The 15,965-nt window shown below is 65.9% G+C and overlaps 1 protein-coding gene across 1 annotated transcript; it reads right to left on the reverse strand.

Annotated features, from left to right (window-relative positions):
* Positions 1 to 3,867: 3,867 nt before the first annotated feature.
* CBX4 (chromobox 4) lies at positions 3,868 to 9,434 on the reverse strand. Its single transcript, XM_047094003.1, has 5 exons — positions 9,326 to 9,434; positions 9,136 to 9,179; positions 7,919 to 7,984; positions 5,636 to 5,702; positions 3,868 to 5,369 (listed from the first exon to the last, which is right to left on the reverse strand). Exons 1-5 carry the CDS (start codon positions 9,392 to 9,394, stop codon positions 3,954 to 3,956), a joined length of 1,662 nt encoding a protein of 553 aa, XP_046949959.1. The 5' UTR covers positions 9,395 to 9,434; the 3' UTR covers positions 3,868 to 3,953.
* Positions 9,435 to 15,965: the final 6,531 nt, after the last annotated feature.

Consider the following 15,965-nt stretch of genomic DNA (forward strand, 5'->3'; position numbering starts at 1 on the left):
TATTTCATGAAACACACTAAAAAAGTATGCACTGTCCATGGGGCGCCTGGGGGGCTCAGTCGGTTGAGCCTCCGACTTTGGCTCAGGTCACGATCTCTCAGTTCGTGGGTTCGAGCCTCGCGTCTGGCTCTGTGCTGACCGCTCAGGGCCTGGAGCCTGCTTCAGATTCTGTCTCTCTTTCTCTCTCTCTCTGCCCCTCCCCTGCTCACACACACACACACACACACACTCTCTCTCTCAAAAATAAGGAAACATTAAAAAAAGAAGTATGCATTCTCCTATGAAATTTAAATTCAGTGAGGCATCCCAGGTTTTGACGTGCTTAATCTGGCAACCCTCGCTCCAGAGCACCCCAGGCGGATCCAAGGACAGGGCGATCACTTCAAGGCTGAACTCCTGACAACGAATGGGGGTGAGGGCAACATCCAGGGAGAGTCCGAGCTAGAGTCTGGGACCCGGCTGGTGACGGAGGGACCAGCTTCGGAGGGGTGAATGGACACATGAGAGTCCTTCTCTTGGTGGTGAGTCAGCTCTGGTTCTCTGTGCCCAAGGCTCAGTCTCCTCAGAAAGGTTCATCTGGAGAAGTTTGGGTTTCCTAGTGTGTAAGATTAAGGTCCCAGCTTCCTGCTTGCTTTCTCTCTCCTGAACTGGGACTCAGAGAGAGGGTTTATGACCCTTTGCTTGTGAAGGACTGGGCGCCCTCAGACATCTAGGCCTCAAGTTAGGAAGAAGCAGTCCTCGCCCAGAGGACCTGGGGCTAATGGCTTCCCCCCCCAACCCCCACCCCAATGCCAGGGCTCCTGACTCTCTCTGAGTGCTCCCGACCTTCGACGCATCATCCGTGTCCAAGAGGCCTGGAGGGCAAGTGGCTGCGGGGTGCGTCCCTGCAGGACGGCTGAGCAGGCAACTTGGCTCTAGAATCATCCTGGAACCACGTGGTGGCCATGCACCCGACAAGCTGGTCTGCCCTCAGAACCTCGGGTTCTCACCCCACAAGGAACCGCAAGCCCTACGGGGTCTGAACGGAGCAAGACGCTCATGGGGTGCCTCGTACGTCTGAGGAGCTCGGCACAAGACAGGGTCCTGGGGCCAGCATGGGTGCTGGACACTCTTGGGTCTGGCACCATGATGGGCATCCCTGAGCTCCTCCTGACCCACCCCTTGGCCTCTGTTCCACTGTCAGCCCTCTGACGTCAGGCTCCAGGCGCTGCCTAGGACCGCCCTCCTCAAGGACCCATCCCAGAGGTTCTGCCACCTTCCAGGGCTTCAGGCCACATGCAGGCCACACCTTCCCCCCCAGGATGGTGGCGGACCACTGTTTTCCTTCCCTGCCATCGTCTATCTCCCCTCCCCCCTCCCCCAGGCAGGCGCAACCGGGCAGAGGCCACCCACTGGGTGGGAGGGGCACCCCCAGGGGCTAAGGCTCACTCCCGTCACCGAGGGTGCAGACCTCAACAAGGCGCTCCCCTTCCCACTCTGATTTTTTAGTTTTCCTCCGCCAGAAGCACAGGGAGACGAAATCCCTGCCTGGCGAACGTCTTTGTGCACCAGCCAGTGAACGGCAGGCCCAATTCTAGTGCTGAACAGGCAGTTTGCCAGGAGCAGTCAAGATCACCCCTCCCTCCGCTCCCAGGGTGGCAAAGGGCATTCATTACATGGTGGGGGGAGGGGGCAGTGTTTAACTCACTCTAAAGGGGGCTGGGGTGCTGGGGGTAGTGGGAGGGACAACTCACAAAAGCCAGGGCTAGAAACTCCCAACGGTTTTTTTTTTTTTTAGAACTTCCCTTCCCTCTCTCCCCTCCCCCCTCCCCTCCCCCACCTCCAGCCGCTGGTGGCCTGCAGCCAACACTGGCCACACTGTCCGCATTCAGGCCTCCCGCCCTCCTGGCCGCCGTCTATCTCTTCCCCTGGCCTTCCCAGCACTGCGCTCTCTCGCCACCGCCCCCTCCTCATTCTGAACCACGTTGACCTCTTCCGCCCTGGCGCCCCGCACAGGCTCTGGCCCTCAGTCCCAGGCGGGCAGGCGAGGGGCTTTGGAGGCGGGGAGCAGCCCGGCACCCACCAGGGCCCCAGTCCCGCGGCCCCTGGCCCTGCTCGGCCACCCCAGCCCGGAGGAAGATCGCTGCGTCTGCAGAAAGCTGGCCACGGCCCGCCGCTGCATTCCCCGAGTCGCGGCTTCTGGCGGTGGGGGGAGACGACCTGGTGTTCAGCCCACTCCCCTCGGCCCCTCTGGTCCCTTAACCCCTTCCTGCCCCGCCACGCCAAGGGCCCCAGCCTCGCCACCCAAAGCGGGACGGATGAAGTGGGGTCCCGCATTTCCCTCGCTCACTGAGGAAACAGGGGTGGGCAGGCCTTGCTCGCCAGGCCTCCCCCCTCCCCCTCTCCCTCCCCCACGCAGGAAGCCCCCCACCCCTGCCCTGGCCGCGCTCGCTGCGCCTCCAGTCGGAGCCTCTGGCCTGGTGGTTTCCGGGGAGAGCCTGGCAGAGAAAGCCTCGGCGGCTTCCTCGGTGGGGCGGGGCCAGCGATGCCAGCCGGCGACGCTAGACAGGGTGGGAGGGTCCCCTCCCCGCTGAACCTGCCGTACCGGGCCAGCGTCATTAAAAACACCCCTGCCCCACCGGGGCCGGCACCCGGGCGTGTTGCGCACCAGGTGGGTGGGGGGCAAAGATCAGCAGGTGCCAGGCGGGTGCGGCGTGTGGCTCCGGGGGCGGGGGGGGGGGGTTGGGATGGGGGAGCCGGCCCCACCCACTCCTCCGCGCCTCCCGTGCCCCCTCCCTCCCCTCCCCCCGCACCCTTACCCCCCCCACCCCCAAGCAGATCCTCGGGTCCTCCCGCACGGTGGGTACGGGGGGGGGGCCTGGAAACCCTGGGGGCGGGGGCGACGCTGACACCCCCTCCCCCCGCAGGAATTCCCCTCTCCGTTTGGAGCGCCTCTCGACTTCCGGGGAGCAGGGTCACTCCTCTGCCCGCGAAACCAGGCCACTTTGCTTTTGCAAAGATTTAGCGCAGGGCTCGGTAGGTTTCCTCCCCGAGACTAAGGTGTAGGAGGGGTGGGGAGAGGGGTCCGGCCGCCTCCCGAACCTCCAAAGGTTCCCCTCTGCGCTAATCTCCAACAGCGAAATGCACCTTCAACATCTCCATTTAATATTTACATTCAAGCAGGTAATAATTGGAAGCTTATAGTTTAGACATTTCTAGTAGCAGCAGTTTCTAGAGAGCTCGTTTAGCCTTTAAACAAACTTTTTTTTTTTTTTGCACATAGAAACAACACATCCATGTGTACGGTATTAAAAAATATATACCGAGGTCCCTGGCATCGCAGTTCCAGGAAGGGGAGGGAATGAAATCAACCGAAATACTGAATGAACAGGAAGAAAGGTCAACAGAAAATAGTTTGTCTGATATAGAATATAACAGGATCTAGAGGAAACTCCATAAATCTAGGTTTTTATATTTCCATATATAAATACCTACAAATAAATATATATATATCAGCCCGAAGGGGATGGTCGGGCCTTTTGAGCTCAAACAATACATTTCAATAAGAACACCACGTACAAACGGGAGTAAAGTCTGCACTTGACAAGTTAGCACGGTTAAAATATAATACTATAACTCTGAGACCGAGGCGCGTGGCTGCCCTGTCAGTCCCGGAGATCCACGGGGGGAGGGGAGGTCCAGCGCGGGGATGGGGCAGGTGGAGGGGGGCGGCGAGAGACCCGCAGGCACCGCGTGCAAGGGGCCAGTGCCGGGCCGGGGGCGGGCCCCAGCCAGGAGCCGACGACGACGACGGCGGCGGGACGACGGGACGCGGATTCTGCGGCTCCGGGCGTCCTCACTTCGGGGGGCAGGCCCGGCTCTCCCGCAGCTGGCGAGAGAGGAGGAGTCCGCCCCTAGGCACCAGGTGCTAAGCCACCCGCGGGGATGGCGCTTCCCCTTCCGAAGCCCTCTGGCTACACCGTCACGTACTCCTTGAACGTAACGGTGAGGCAGTTCGCGGTGACGTCGGTGATAATTATATTCCCAAAGAAGGGCTTGAACTCGCTCAGCGGCTCCTCGGGCTCGTCCTGGGCCTCGGCTGGAGGCTTCTCGGCCGCCGTCACCGGCGCGGCGGCCGCCACCGCCGACGCCGTCGCGGGCGCCTCGGGCTTCACTTGGAGGGCGCTTGGGGGCTCTCCGGCCTCGCCGCGCGTCTTGACGCAGCGCAAGTCTATGGGCTCGTCCAGATCCGAGTCCAGCAGGATGACCTCGGGCTGCGGGAGGGCGGCGGTGGGGGGCACGTCGGTGGGGTGCTCGGCGGCCGGGCTGCCCCCCAGGCAGGTGGGGGTGCTGATGCTGCGCGCCGTGAGGCGCTTTTTGCAGGGCTCGCGCTCGCCGTGGGTCTCGGAGAGGCAGCGCTTGCGCGCGTGGGAGAGATTGAGGCCGACCGAGTGGTGGTGGTGGTGATGGTGGTGGTGGTGGTGGTGGTGGTGGGAGGGCGGGTGGGAGCTCCGGGCCGGGTCCCAGGCCAGCAGGTCGGGCTTGGTGGTGAGCTGTAGCGGCTGCTCGCCGAAGGCCTCCTTGGTGGGGGAGAGCTTGCGGGAGCCGGCGTCCTGGGGCTGCGGGTCGCCGGCCCCCGGCGCCTCCTCCTCCCTCCTCTTGGATGGTGCTTCCGCCTTCTTCTCGTCCGTCCCCGCTGCCTTTTTGAAAGTCCTGTCGGCCGGAGGGTGGCGCTCCTCGGCGGCCCGCTTCTTGTGGCTGGGGGAGCGCGCCTCGCCCTCGGCCGCCTCGCCGGACTTGATCTTCACCGCCTGCATGCCGTTCTCCATGTATTTGCTCATCACGATCACGATGCGTCCATTCTTGTTCTTGTTCTTGACGATCTTCATCTTGCCCCCAATCCCGTTGCCCGTCACCGCCTCTTTGGGGGCCGGCGTCATCCCGTTGGGGGGGCCCTTCTCGGAGCCCTTGCCTGGAGCCCCGGCCGCACCGGCCAAGGGCTTCACGGCTCCCAGGTAGCCCTTGGCCCCCGCGCCGTGGGCCCACTTGTCCGGCGGGTGGCTCTTGGCGCCCAGGTCCGGGCAAGTGGGGCTGGGCGCCTCCTTGTGGCCGCCCTGGTACTGCAGGTCGTACATCTTGGGGTCCGGCTGGTAGGGGTGGTGCTTCTTGCTGTTGAGCTGGTAGTAATACTTGCCGCTCTTGCCGGGCGGGGGGGGCTTGCCGGTTCGCTCCTTGCTGTGGGGCTGGTACTGGTGGTGCTTCTTGCTGTTGAGCTCGTACTGGTGGCCCTGGCCCTTGCCCTGAGCGCCCAGCTCCAGCTTGGAGCGGTTGTCTGCGGAGGAGTCCTGGAGTCCAGTCAGCACGTTGGAGCGACGGGCAAAGGTAGGTACCTGGGGGAACGAGGCGGGGATGGGAGGGGGAGGTGAGCAGAGGGACGAGGCCGGGCCCAGAGCATGCCTCCAGCGTCAGGAGTGTCCCAGCCCCCACCGGGTCAGCAGCTATGTTCCAGGGGCAGTGTGTTGAAGGTCAAGTAGAAAGGAAGTGCACTTGCGTGCTCTGGAGGAACTCTCCCTGCCCTCTGGGCCTGGAGGCAGCTCAGGTGTCAAGGTCAAGGGGAAGACCAGTGGACAGCCCTAGGACCAGCGAGTATATTCACCTGCACCACCAGCGGTTTGGGCTTCGGCCCTCTCTTCCGATATCCCATCAGCTGCTCCTGCCGTTCCCTGGGGGGAGGGAACAGAGGGCAGCGCTATTAGCCTCGGGGTCACCTCCCTTCTTGCTGTGTCCAACCTGAGGTGACCCCCGCTCTCCCCACCCCCCCTTCGCCGAGCAGCCAGGCCAGCAAGACCCGGAGGGATCGAGAGCTCAGGGCAGAAGGTCGCCTGTGCCGCCAGCTGGGCGCCTCGGTCGGGTCCCAGAGCCCCACTCTGTGCTCACACCGACCCTCATCTGACCAAGGGGTCCTCCAGGAAGGGCTCCCCCACGCCCCATAGCCGCACCTGAACTGGCGCCCCCCTCCTCCGCCCGCACAGCCTGGCCTCTAGGTCGGGGAGGCGGCAGCTGGGCGCCCACCGCTTTGGGCCCGTGGCCCTGCACCAAGTGAAGTGGGCGCGGGGGTCCAGGGGGGTGCAAACGAGTCCAACGAGGTGTGCGCCCGAAGTGTCCCACCCCGTCGGAGGCACGGATGCTAATGACCTCATTAAGATTCAGATAGCGAGTGCCGCCGGCAGAAGGGAGGACTCGTTTTCTTAAAGGCCAGGCACTAAACAGGGGGAGGGGCTGCGCCCTTGTTTACACGGCGGCAAATGAGCCAATTAGGGGCTGGGGGCGGGGGCCGGCAGCCGAGGCCACGGCCTGGCCAGGTTCGCAGCCACCTGGTGAACCGGCTCTGGGTCGGCCTGGGCGGAGCGGCGGGGCGGGGCCGGGGCGGGGCGCAGAAGCACCTCCTCCTCGCCGAAGCTGGGCTCCCGGCTGCCTCGGTTTCCCAATAATTAACAAAGCCCACCAGAGGTGGCACTGGTCAATACAACTGCCAGGCTTCCGCCTGCGGCCTGACAGAGGGGGACCAGAGGCTGGGGGTGGGGGGGCAGATCGTCCCAGCACCGCCCCCAGCCTTCCACGGGAGAAAGGGGTGCCTCCCCAGCGTTTGCTAAAGTTGCAACCCCTTCCCGGGTCATAAACGCGCTCTCCAGCGACCCCAGGCACCCTCCTGCCCGTGGGCTAACCCAAGGGAGTTCAGCCATGCCTAGGGGCCGGGGCCGGGGCCTGACTCCAAAGTTGCGTGGCATTGCAACAGCCTGCGTTTTAATTCTTCGGGGACCCATTATGCAACATGGCATCAGCCGCTGACATGGTTACAGGGTGGTGAACTCCCAGGTGGAACCGGGGCAGGATCCCTTCTCGGCGCCCCCCTGCGTCGCGGGAGAGCAACTTCCCCGCCGGCGGCTCTCTCCCAGGGTCTAGAGTTTACAGTTTTAGCGCCAAACGCACCACAGGAAATAATGCAAAATAAAAGGGGGAGGGGGGGATGGAAGGCAGCGGGGTGGCCGGGCTCCTGGACTCCGGCCGCTCCTCCCCTTCTCCCCGCCCTCCCCCCCCCTCCGTCCTCCCCGAAACAGAGAACCACAGCCACCGGCGGTGAATCCAGCCGCAGCAGCTACAGCGTGACAAACATCTGTGCGCACCAGGATGAGCCCCTCGTCAGAAGCCACCCCTCCGCCACCAGGCAGCTCCCATCCCACACACCCTTTGGGCCCAGCTCCCCCTGCGCAGAGGCTGGGGACGGACACCCACCAAGTGGCCCAGTGGGGTGTGTGTGTGTGTGTGTGTGAAGGGCACCCAGCACCAGACAGAATCTACCCCCTGCAGATCCCAAGCTCCCAGGGGGTCGAAGGTTGTGTGTGTGTGTGTGGGGGGGGGTTAAGGCCTTCTCAACTTTTCTCCAGCCCCCAACAGGTTAAGCTCAGTTCCGTGACGTCCGGCGGTTTCACAACGCCAGCTCCCTCGGCGCTGCCCCGCGAGGGGCTACTGCCAAGCGGCCAGTGGCTACAGGAAAGCAACACCTAGGCTCTGGGGGTGGGGCTCCAGGGTTGCGACCAGAGGGGGGCCCGCGGGGAGCCAGGAGCAGCCTCGAGGTCTCCGGGCAGCGGCAGGGCCACCCGCGCGCACCCTTCTCGAAGTTCCCCCAAAACACAAGCCTCGCCTTCTCCGGGCCCCGCCCCGCCCCCACCCCGGGCTGCCGCAACCGCCAAGGACGTTGGTTAGCAGAGCCGAGGCCGCAGCCCTGCCTGTGCAGGCCCGTCGGGGAAGGGGGCTCCCTCCTCCCCCCCCCCCCCCGCCCCGGCCCGCTCCCTCTTTCCCATTGCCGCGTGGCCCCCTTTCCCACTCTCCCATATACGGTCACGGCTGCGGGCGGCGGCGGCGGCTGGGGGACGCTCACCTGTTCTGGAAGGCAATCAGCAGCCGGGGATCCAGGATGTTCTCCTCCGGCTCCCACGTGTTATATCTTGCAAGGGAAAAGGGAGGGGGACACGGCGTAAAAAAAACCGAGCCAGCCTTGCAGCCTCCAGGTGGGGAATGACATAAGACCCCACTCTGTCTCCATGAACCGAAAGCTATTTCGCTGTGGATGTGGGGGGTGGAGGGTAGATTTCTGCAGGCCTGACACGGTCCCCGACAACCCCCCCTCAAGTCAAAATAAACACACAAGGGCAGGAAGAAAGGGGAGGGGTAAGAAAAATGAAACTAGCCGTTTATTTTGCAGTTGTCAAGAATTTTAAGCATGTTACTGCGACATGTTCCAAAGCCACTTTGCTCACCAGGAACCCTGCGTGCAAAGCAGCCGAAAGGCAAAGTCGCAGTCCCCCCCTCCTCTCCCCAACCCCGAGTCTCCGCGAGGGCTTCAGCTGTTCTCCATTTGACCCCTAATCCGATCACCGTCAGCCAAGCGGCCCCCCCCAACACCCCCCTCGCAGCTCTGGAGCCCGGTGTCACGGGCAAGCACCCCCAAATACTCAGCAATATAAAAATATGCCTCTGTGTGTGTGTGTGTGTGTGTGTGTGTGTGTGTGTGTGTGTGTGCGTGTGCCTGCGCGTCTGTCTCCATCCGGTGCCTTCGCATTTCAAATTAAAAAAAAAAAAAATCCCCACCAAAAGCGCCGCAGTGACAGTTCCCAACATTTTCTGCCTTTTTTCTTCCTCTCCCCGCACCACTAGGAGGGAAGAGGCACACAATTGCATTTTCGTCGCTTTTTAATTTTTTTTTTTTTTTGGTTTTGCAATATGGAGCCGTTCGGTGGAGGGAAAGGGGAAAGGAGCCATTTTCTGCTGCACATCAGTCAGTGCCTGCGCCCTCCCTCCCTCCGCCGGCCTCCCCGGCTCGGCCCCGCGTCTCTCCAGCTCCTCCGGCTCCTTTTAGTGCATAAATTAGTGATGGCATTTCCCGGAGAGCGGAGCACAACACAGGGCGCCGGGCTCGGGCTCGGCGGCTCGGCTTCCCCAGTGCCTGCCACCGACTTCCCCACCCCCTCCTCCCTCCACCCCACCTCCACCCCGCCTCCCGTCCGCTCCCCCCACCACCCCACCAGCTCGGCGGTCCGGAGCCCGGGAGCCCCGCGCCTCGGCACCCCGCGCCCCCGCCCCTCCGCCGCTACTTACTTGGGGGACCAGCCTCTCCATTTCACCAGATACTCCACTCTGCCCTGAGGGGGGAAGAGACAGCACTCCATCAGCTTCCGCGGGATCCCCGGCCCCGGCCCGCAGCCTCCCCACCCCCTCCCCGCCTCCTCGCGGGCCGCTCCGGCCGCCGCTCCCTCGCCGCCTCGCCGCCGCCCCCGCGCCGCCCTACCTTGCGGATCCGCTTCTTCTCGATGCTCTCCACCGCGAAGACGTGCTCGCCAACAGCTGGCAGCTCCATGGCCGAGCCGGAGCGCGCCGGGGCGCGGGCGGCCGGCGCGGCTGCAGACGCTGCTGGCTCCTGCCGGCGCCCCGCTGCCGCCCCGGGCCGAGGCGCCCCTGCCGCCCGCGCCGCCCGCGCCGCCCGCGCCGCCGCCGCCGCCGCCGCCGCCGCCGCTCTCCCTGCACAGCCCGGCCGCCCGCCGCTGCCCGCGCCCGCCCCGACTCCCGGCTCGCGCTCGCTCAGACAACTGAGCCCGGGCCGCGGCTGCACAAGAACTCATGCAAATCCGGACGTCAGCGGGCGGGGCCTCGCCGGGCCCAGCTCGGCGTCAGGGGGCGGGCCGCGGCCGGGATTGGCGCAGCCGGGCCTACCGGAGGCCCCGGGCCTGGGCGGCGGGGGGAGAAGGAAGGACGCGGGAGGGGGCCGGAGGAGGAGGGCGCCGGGGAGGTGCAGGGGGAGGGATCGGCGGGCCCGGGAGAGGGAGGGAGCGGGACCCGGCGGGAGAGGTGTGTCGGGCCGAGGGCGCGGGGGGTGGGGGGGTGGGGTGGAGAGCTTGACAGGGCCGGGAGGGCTCGGCGGCGACCCCTCGCCCGCAGCTCGGCGCCTGGGCCTGCCCCTCCGCCTCTTTCTCGGTGTGCACCGCCCAGGGACCCCTGCTGGGGGCCACGGAAGCATCCACTGCCGTTTCCAGTTGCACAGAATTGCGTCATGTGCAGACACGCGGGGAGCCGCCGGCAGGGGGCGGAATAGGGGCAGGGGCAGCTCGCGGCCCCCCGCCCTGCGTGCCCCGCCCCGCGAGGCTCCCGGCATCTAGGAAGGCGAGGCACGGGAGAGAAAAGGGCAGGGAGAAGAGGGAGGACGGGGTTCACAGGATCGCCAGGGAGACCGGGAAGAAGAGACGAGGAAGAAGAGGACGGGAGCGGCCAGTCTGGGGCCCTAGCGCTCCGGAACCTTACCGAGAAGGGGGCTCGGAGTCCCGATCGATCGCACCCCAGATCCTGACAGGCTCCCAATGTACCCTCGGCACTCTCCTCGGTGGGGCAGGGGTTGGAAGCCTAGTTTCCAGCAAAGACTCCTCCCCACCCCCGCCCCCACCCCCGAGGCCAAGCAGGACGAGAGGGGGAGACCACAGAGGGGGCGCAGGGGATGTCCACATCTGGGCGGGGGACCGAGGGGGACTTGGTGGGGTCCCGGGAAAGGCATCGAAGGAGAGAGTGGGGAGGGCGGAGAAGAGGTTCAGGCTGAGCAGGGGGCAGATCGAGGCCGCACAAAGGGGAGCTGAATGCAATGGCCAAGGAGCCAAGCGTTCGGCAGGACTTTGCGACCCTGGTCCCCGACAGCCAGCCGAGCTGAGCGAGGCCCTCCTGACGCAGGCTGAGAAGACGCTGAGTGTGAAGTTTAGCACCTCCGGCGGCGAGACGGCGCGTTCGGCGTGCCGCTCCAGCGTCCGGCTGGGGGAGCTGCTGCGCTCCACGCGGCCTCCCGAGGGCGCCGCCCGCGGGGCTGCGAGCTCGGTGGGGTCGCCGCGAGGGGTGAGGGGACTTGGGGAGGGCGCAGGAGGCGCGGGGCGCGCTTGCCCTGGGGTGTGTCCGGGCCCCCTGCTCCAGGCCCCTGAAGGACCGGGAGCAGGAAGCTTGCGCAATCCCTTGGCTGAGCGTCCTTGGAGAAAGAAAATGAGCAAAAGCCGAGCGAGAGTGGAATGAGCGAGGGGGGCGGGCAAAGAGCCATCCGGGTCTCCGCTCCCGCCCTGACACACGTCCCGGAATGCTGGGTGGGGACTGCGCGGGGGGCTCGGGAGAGCCGGGGAGGGCCGAGGGACTGAAGCGAACCCCCCAAGCCTGCTCGGGGCTCGCCTTCTCCCAGGAATCCGGGAGAAGCCTGGAGACAGTCTGGTCTTTAAGAACGCACTCGCCGACTCCACTATCCCACCACCACCTCGCAGCTCCCGCGGCGGTGGCCTTTCCTGGTGCGTTGTCGGCCGCTGCCCAAGACGACCAGCGTGGCTCCTCCCTTCGAGTGGTTCTGGGAGTGTGTGTGTGTGTGGGGGGTGGTCTTCTGGCGGCGTGAGACAGGGGCTCGGTCTGCAGTGACTGCTCTCTGACAAGCTGGAGGCACAAACCCAAGATTCCTCGAGGAGCGTGGGGGTGGGGGCGCGCGGCTGCCTAGAGTCCACGGGTCGTGGGGTGGGGGGGGCGGCTCTCGGGGTTTATAGGCGCCGGGGTAGGCGGAGTTTGGGGGCAGGGGGGACACAGGGAAAACGTTTTCCTCCTGTGTTTCGGGCGGTTTTTTCTGACACTCTTGGCCAGGGCGAGGAGCTCTCGGGTGAACAACTTAACTGCGGAAGGGGAAGGGTCCCCGAGGCTGGCGCGGGGAACGCTGTCAGCGCGACAGTCACTCTCACACGTAGAGCCAGCCGCCAAGCCATAGGCGCTTTCAGTGTGTGGGGAGGTCCGCAGCGACCCTGTCCTGGGCAACCCCATCGTCCGGGTAGGGGCCGAGCTTCCCGACACTCCGCCTGCCCCCTCACTAGAAAATCCCCTGGAAAATCTGTCTCCAGTGGGTGTTTCCGCGGCATCCTGGTCTCACTGCTGCAGCCTCTGCGCCGCCAGGGGCGTCGGACTCTGCCCTTAGCATCCCGCTCGCTCTGCCCCCGCACCTCCCGGGCGCCTGCTCTGGACCCGGACCTCCGGGGCCACGCGGCGGCAGCCGGTGCCCCGACGGCGACTTTGCGCAGGAGCCGGGCTGGGCCTGCGGCCGAGCTGGGGAGGAAGGGTGGCTCTCGCCGGCCACTACAGCGGATCTTTTCTATAGCTGTCTGTGTGGCGGTGTGAGCAGCCGCCAGGCTCCCCAGATGGCGGGAGGGGAGGCCCCCAAGCTCCTCAGAAGCCCGGGGAGTCCCCGGCCGCCCCCACTCCTGGCCTTTCTGCGCCAAGTGTCCGAATTACACAAACGCGGGCTGAAAGCGGCGACTCGCTCCTTCGCGCGGTTATTTTGTCCTCGAGGAGGGTGGGCGGATATGGAGAGAGGCCAACTCCCAGAGCCCCGGCCTCACCTCCGGCTGGCCTGGCCCTAGACCACCCCTCACCTGCCTGCGTGTGTGGGGAGGAGCTCAGATCGCAGAAACATCAATGGGCTGCAGGGAGGAGGCATAGACAAAATCTGGCAGGGGGGGAGGAGGGAGCGGTGCAGGAGGAGCGGGAGCGCCCCGGAGGCTTCCCTGATGCGCCCCGCCAGCCCCTCCTGGGAAACCTCCCAATGCCCCCCCCCCATTCCACCCCGTCTTGGCCCCTCTGAGGGAACCGAAGGCGAGTGGAGCTCAAACTCGGGATTCCCAGAGCCTTCAGCTGGGGCCCCTGCCTCCGATCCGGGATATCCCGAGCCCCTCGGGGAACCCCGGAGAAGGGTCACGGGTCCGCGCATTTGACGCTGCCCCCTTCCAGCCAGGGACGCATCGCGCCCCTGGGTTCCGCCGAGGGCCAGAAACCTTCCGGGTGCCACCTCAGGCTGGGGCCCCCAGGGGCCCCCAGGGGCCCCAAGTGAGGAGCGATGCTGTCTCGCTGAGCCACAGCCTCACTCGTGGAGGGGAGAGGGCCGAAAGAGCAGACCCTGGAGAAGCCGGAGACTCTAATGGCCCTGGGCCAGAGGGTGGTGAGACTCGGGGTCCCTGAAGGGTCCCGAGCCACACCGACCCAGGGAAACAAATGACTTCGTAAATCTCCCTGAATGGACGCTCTCTGCACCGAGAGGCCCCTCCCGCCCACGGAGCCCAGGTCTGAGTTCTGCCGGGAAGGGGCCGCCTGTGGCTTCCCCGGCCAGTCCTACACTAGGAAAGCTCCCCAGCTGGTGTGGCTTTCTAGGTCCCTGGAGGTGGGTTTCAAACAGCCAGGGGAGAATTTACTAGCACAACGGCTACAAAATCTACCCAGGCTTTAACAAGAGCTCATTTCTCCCCTCTGTTCTTAGTTGGTGGAACTTGTCTCTGACTTCAGCGCTGGCGTTCTAATTCTGCATTTTGAGTGGTGACTGACCCGGTGGGGCTGTGCCTGGGGGGCAGGAGGGGAAGAGCGGGAGGCGGTGTGGGAGCCCTGCACTCCGCCTCCCCGCACCCTCTCGCAGGGATGGCTTTGTTCCCAAGGGCGCCCCTCCGCCCTCCGTGTCCTCGTCCCCGCGTGTGTGCTCTTTGTCACACCGCCCGCGAAAGGTCGGCTCTCCTTCGGGTGGCGAAACCCCGGATGCCCCCGCGTCCCTCCGCAGCCGGTCGCTCGGGGCTGAAGCTGGGGCGCCCGGTGGGAGGGCCGGGCAGGGTGCGCGGGCGGGGCAACGGGCCCGGCGCGCCGCGAGGTCGTGGCCCCTTGGCAGGTCCCGGGCATTCCCGGGGGCCACACCCGCGCCCGCGGGCCTCGCCTCCGCGTTGCGGCCCGAGGGGGTCGCAGGCGCCAAAGCGGGACGAGCGGTGTTCTGCGACGTCGGCTGGCCCACCCCCTCCCCACGTCAGGGCAGCCTCCCCGGGCCCGCCCGGAGCAGCCCACCCGACCCCCGCCGCACGCTGGGTCGCGGGGCTCCTGCCGGCCTGGTGGTTTGCGCCCCCGGGATCCATATTTCAAATGCGATCTTTGGAGCCGCTTCCACCGCCCGCCGCCGCCGCCGCGCGCTCACAACGGCCTCTGCGTGCTGTGTGTTTTTCATTTGGGGCTGGTTTGCCCAAGGTCTCCCCGCGGGCCTCCTCTGCCCGCGAGGTCGCCCCTCCACGTCCGCCCCCTGTGTTTCGCTCTCGGATGCCCCCGTTGCGCCCCCCGAACCCAGCGGGGCCCACACACAGGGCAGATTTCTTTCTTTCCTTTTTCCAAACGAGAGCTGCTTCAGCAAAGCCGGGATTGAAATGAAAATCGCCAGGCGGACCCCAAAGTGGTCGCCAGCCGCAGCGCAACCCCACCCCACCCCCCTCCCGGCCCAGCGCGCGCCCCCCTCCCCGCCTGGCGGCGCGCCGAGGGGGAAGCGCGCGCCCGAGAGGGTATTTGGTGAGGCGGGGAGGAGCGGGGGTGGGGAGGGGTGCCGGGCGCCGCGGGGCCGGGGAAGCCGGGCTCGCTATCGTGCCCCCCACCGACCCCGGAGTGGCGGGGCGGGCGCGATCGGAAGGGCCCGGTGCGTCTCCGCCTCCCAGGCTGGCTGGGAGCCGAGCCCGGCCGCGGCCCGGAACCGCGAGGACGCTGCTCGGAGGCCGCGTCCTGCGTAGCCCGAGCGGGGGAGGGGGCGGAGGCTCGGGAGCCGCGGCCGCGCGTCGCCAGCCAGCCGATCGATCCCCAGGGGCGGGAACGCGGCGAGCCCCCCTGGACATCTGGGGGGGGGATGTCCCTGAAGGATCGAGGGGCGAACAGAGGGGGTGCTCAGGGATCCCGTGACCGTGGGATGGCGGCCGGGAGGGCCCAGACCGAGCACAGCTCGGCCTGCACCGGGGGGCCCGGGGGCCGGGGGCGGGTGGTAAAGCCTCGGGCACCCCCCCGAAGTCCCATAGATTCTGCATCGGGCCTTCGATTTGCCCACTTCCGGAGTGGAGTCCGCCTGCCGCGAAGCTTCGTCCCTCCGTGTCCAGGCCCCCATCGCCGCCCCACCCCCACCCCACCCCGGATGACAAGGTCGTCGGACGTGATCACCCGGTTCTTACCCCTCACCCGCCCCCCCCCCCCCAATCCTGAGAGAAAGGAGTATGTGTCCCCTTAACACCACCTCCGGAAGGATCCCCTAGGTCTGTCCAAGAAGTCCCCTTCCCCAACTCGTTCTGCAGGGCCGTTTCCTGGGACGGTCTCTGAGGACCCCCGAGGGATCCCCTTCGGCTCCCGGGGTGGGGGGCTGCCCCAGCCACCGCCTCACCTGCCCGAGCCGGCGCCCAGGCGGGGCCGGGGCACAGCAGCCGCGGAGCCTGCACCCGCTGCGCCCTCCCCTAGGGGGCGGGCTCCCCTCGGGCTGGCGGGCTGCTGGGGCCTTGGCCAGGGCGGCCCTCCGCGCCTCTCCCGGAGCGAGGAGGGGGAAGCGCGCGCAGGGCCAAGTGGGGGTCTCGCTGGAGAGCCCCGCGCGCCCTGCTTCTGCCCCCTCCCTTCCTCATCGCTCTGGCTGCGTGGCTGTCCCCTTTCCAGCCAGAAACCACGGGACCCAGAGCGATTTTGAACCCTAGGAGCCCCTGCACACCTAGGACCGAACGTCTGTCAGCGTGAGCGCCATTGTTTCCCCACCGGGCCCCTTGCGCCCTGCCCTTCCTTTCATACATACACATTTTTATTCGAGCGTTTTGAAGGAAATCCCAGGTCAAGAGCATCACAAAGGTCCTTGTTCTGCTATCAAAGGGCCAAGAAGAAGCAAACTGATACTACAGTGCAGGTTTCCCTAAGGCAGCCAGCCCTACTTAAGGTAGGAATTAGTGACTGGGGGAGCCTGGGACGGGAACCCCACCAGGGACTCTCTTCCCTAAACTGAGGCTCACTAAATAAAAGCGGCCGTGGCTGACAAATGGCACTATTTCAACGTGCCTGATGCTTCCCTGTAAGGGATGCTTCCCCGCCTTGTGCACGGGAGAACACTAAAGCCCGAAGAGATG

The sequence above is a fragment of the Lynx rufus genome, unplaced genomic scaffold (genome assembly GCF_022079265.1).
Source record: "Lynx rufus isolate CCGP_SWC_20201006 ecotype Redwood Valley unplaced genomic scaffold, mLynRuf1.p SCAF_37, whole genome shotgun sequence".
Classification (NCBI taxonomy): domain Eukaryota; kingdom Metazoa; phylum Chordata; class Mammalia; order Carnivora; family Felidae; genus Lynx; species Lynx rufus.

Coding starts and splice junctions, on each gene's coding strand:
- CBX4 (XM_047094003.1), bottom strand. CDS start 9,394: ATGGAGCTGCCAGCTGTTGGCGAGCACGTCTTCGCGGTGGAGAGCATC. Junction 9,180..9,325: donor AGAAGAAGCGGATCCGCAAG/GTAGGGCGGCGC, acceptor TTCCCCCCTCAG/GGCAGAGTGGAGTATCTGGT. Junction 7,985..9,135: donor TGGAGAGGCTGGTCCCCCAA/GTAAGTAGCGGC, acceptor TTCCCTTGCAAG/ATATAACACGTGGGAGCCGG.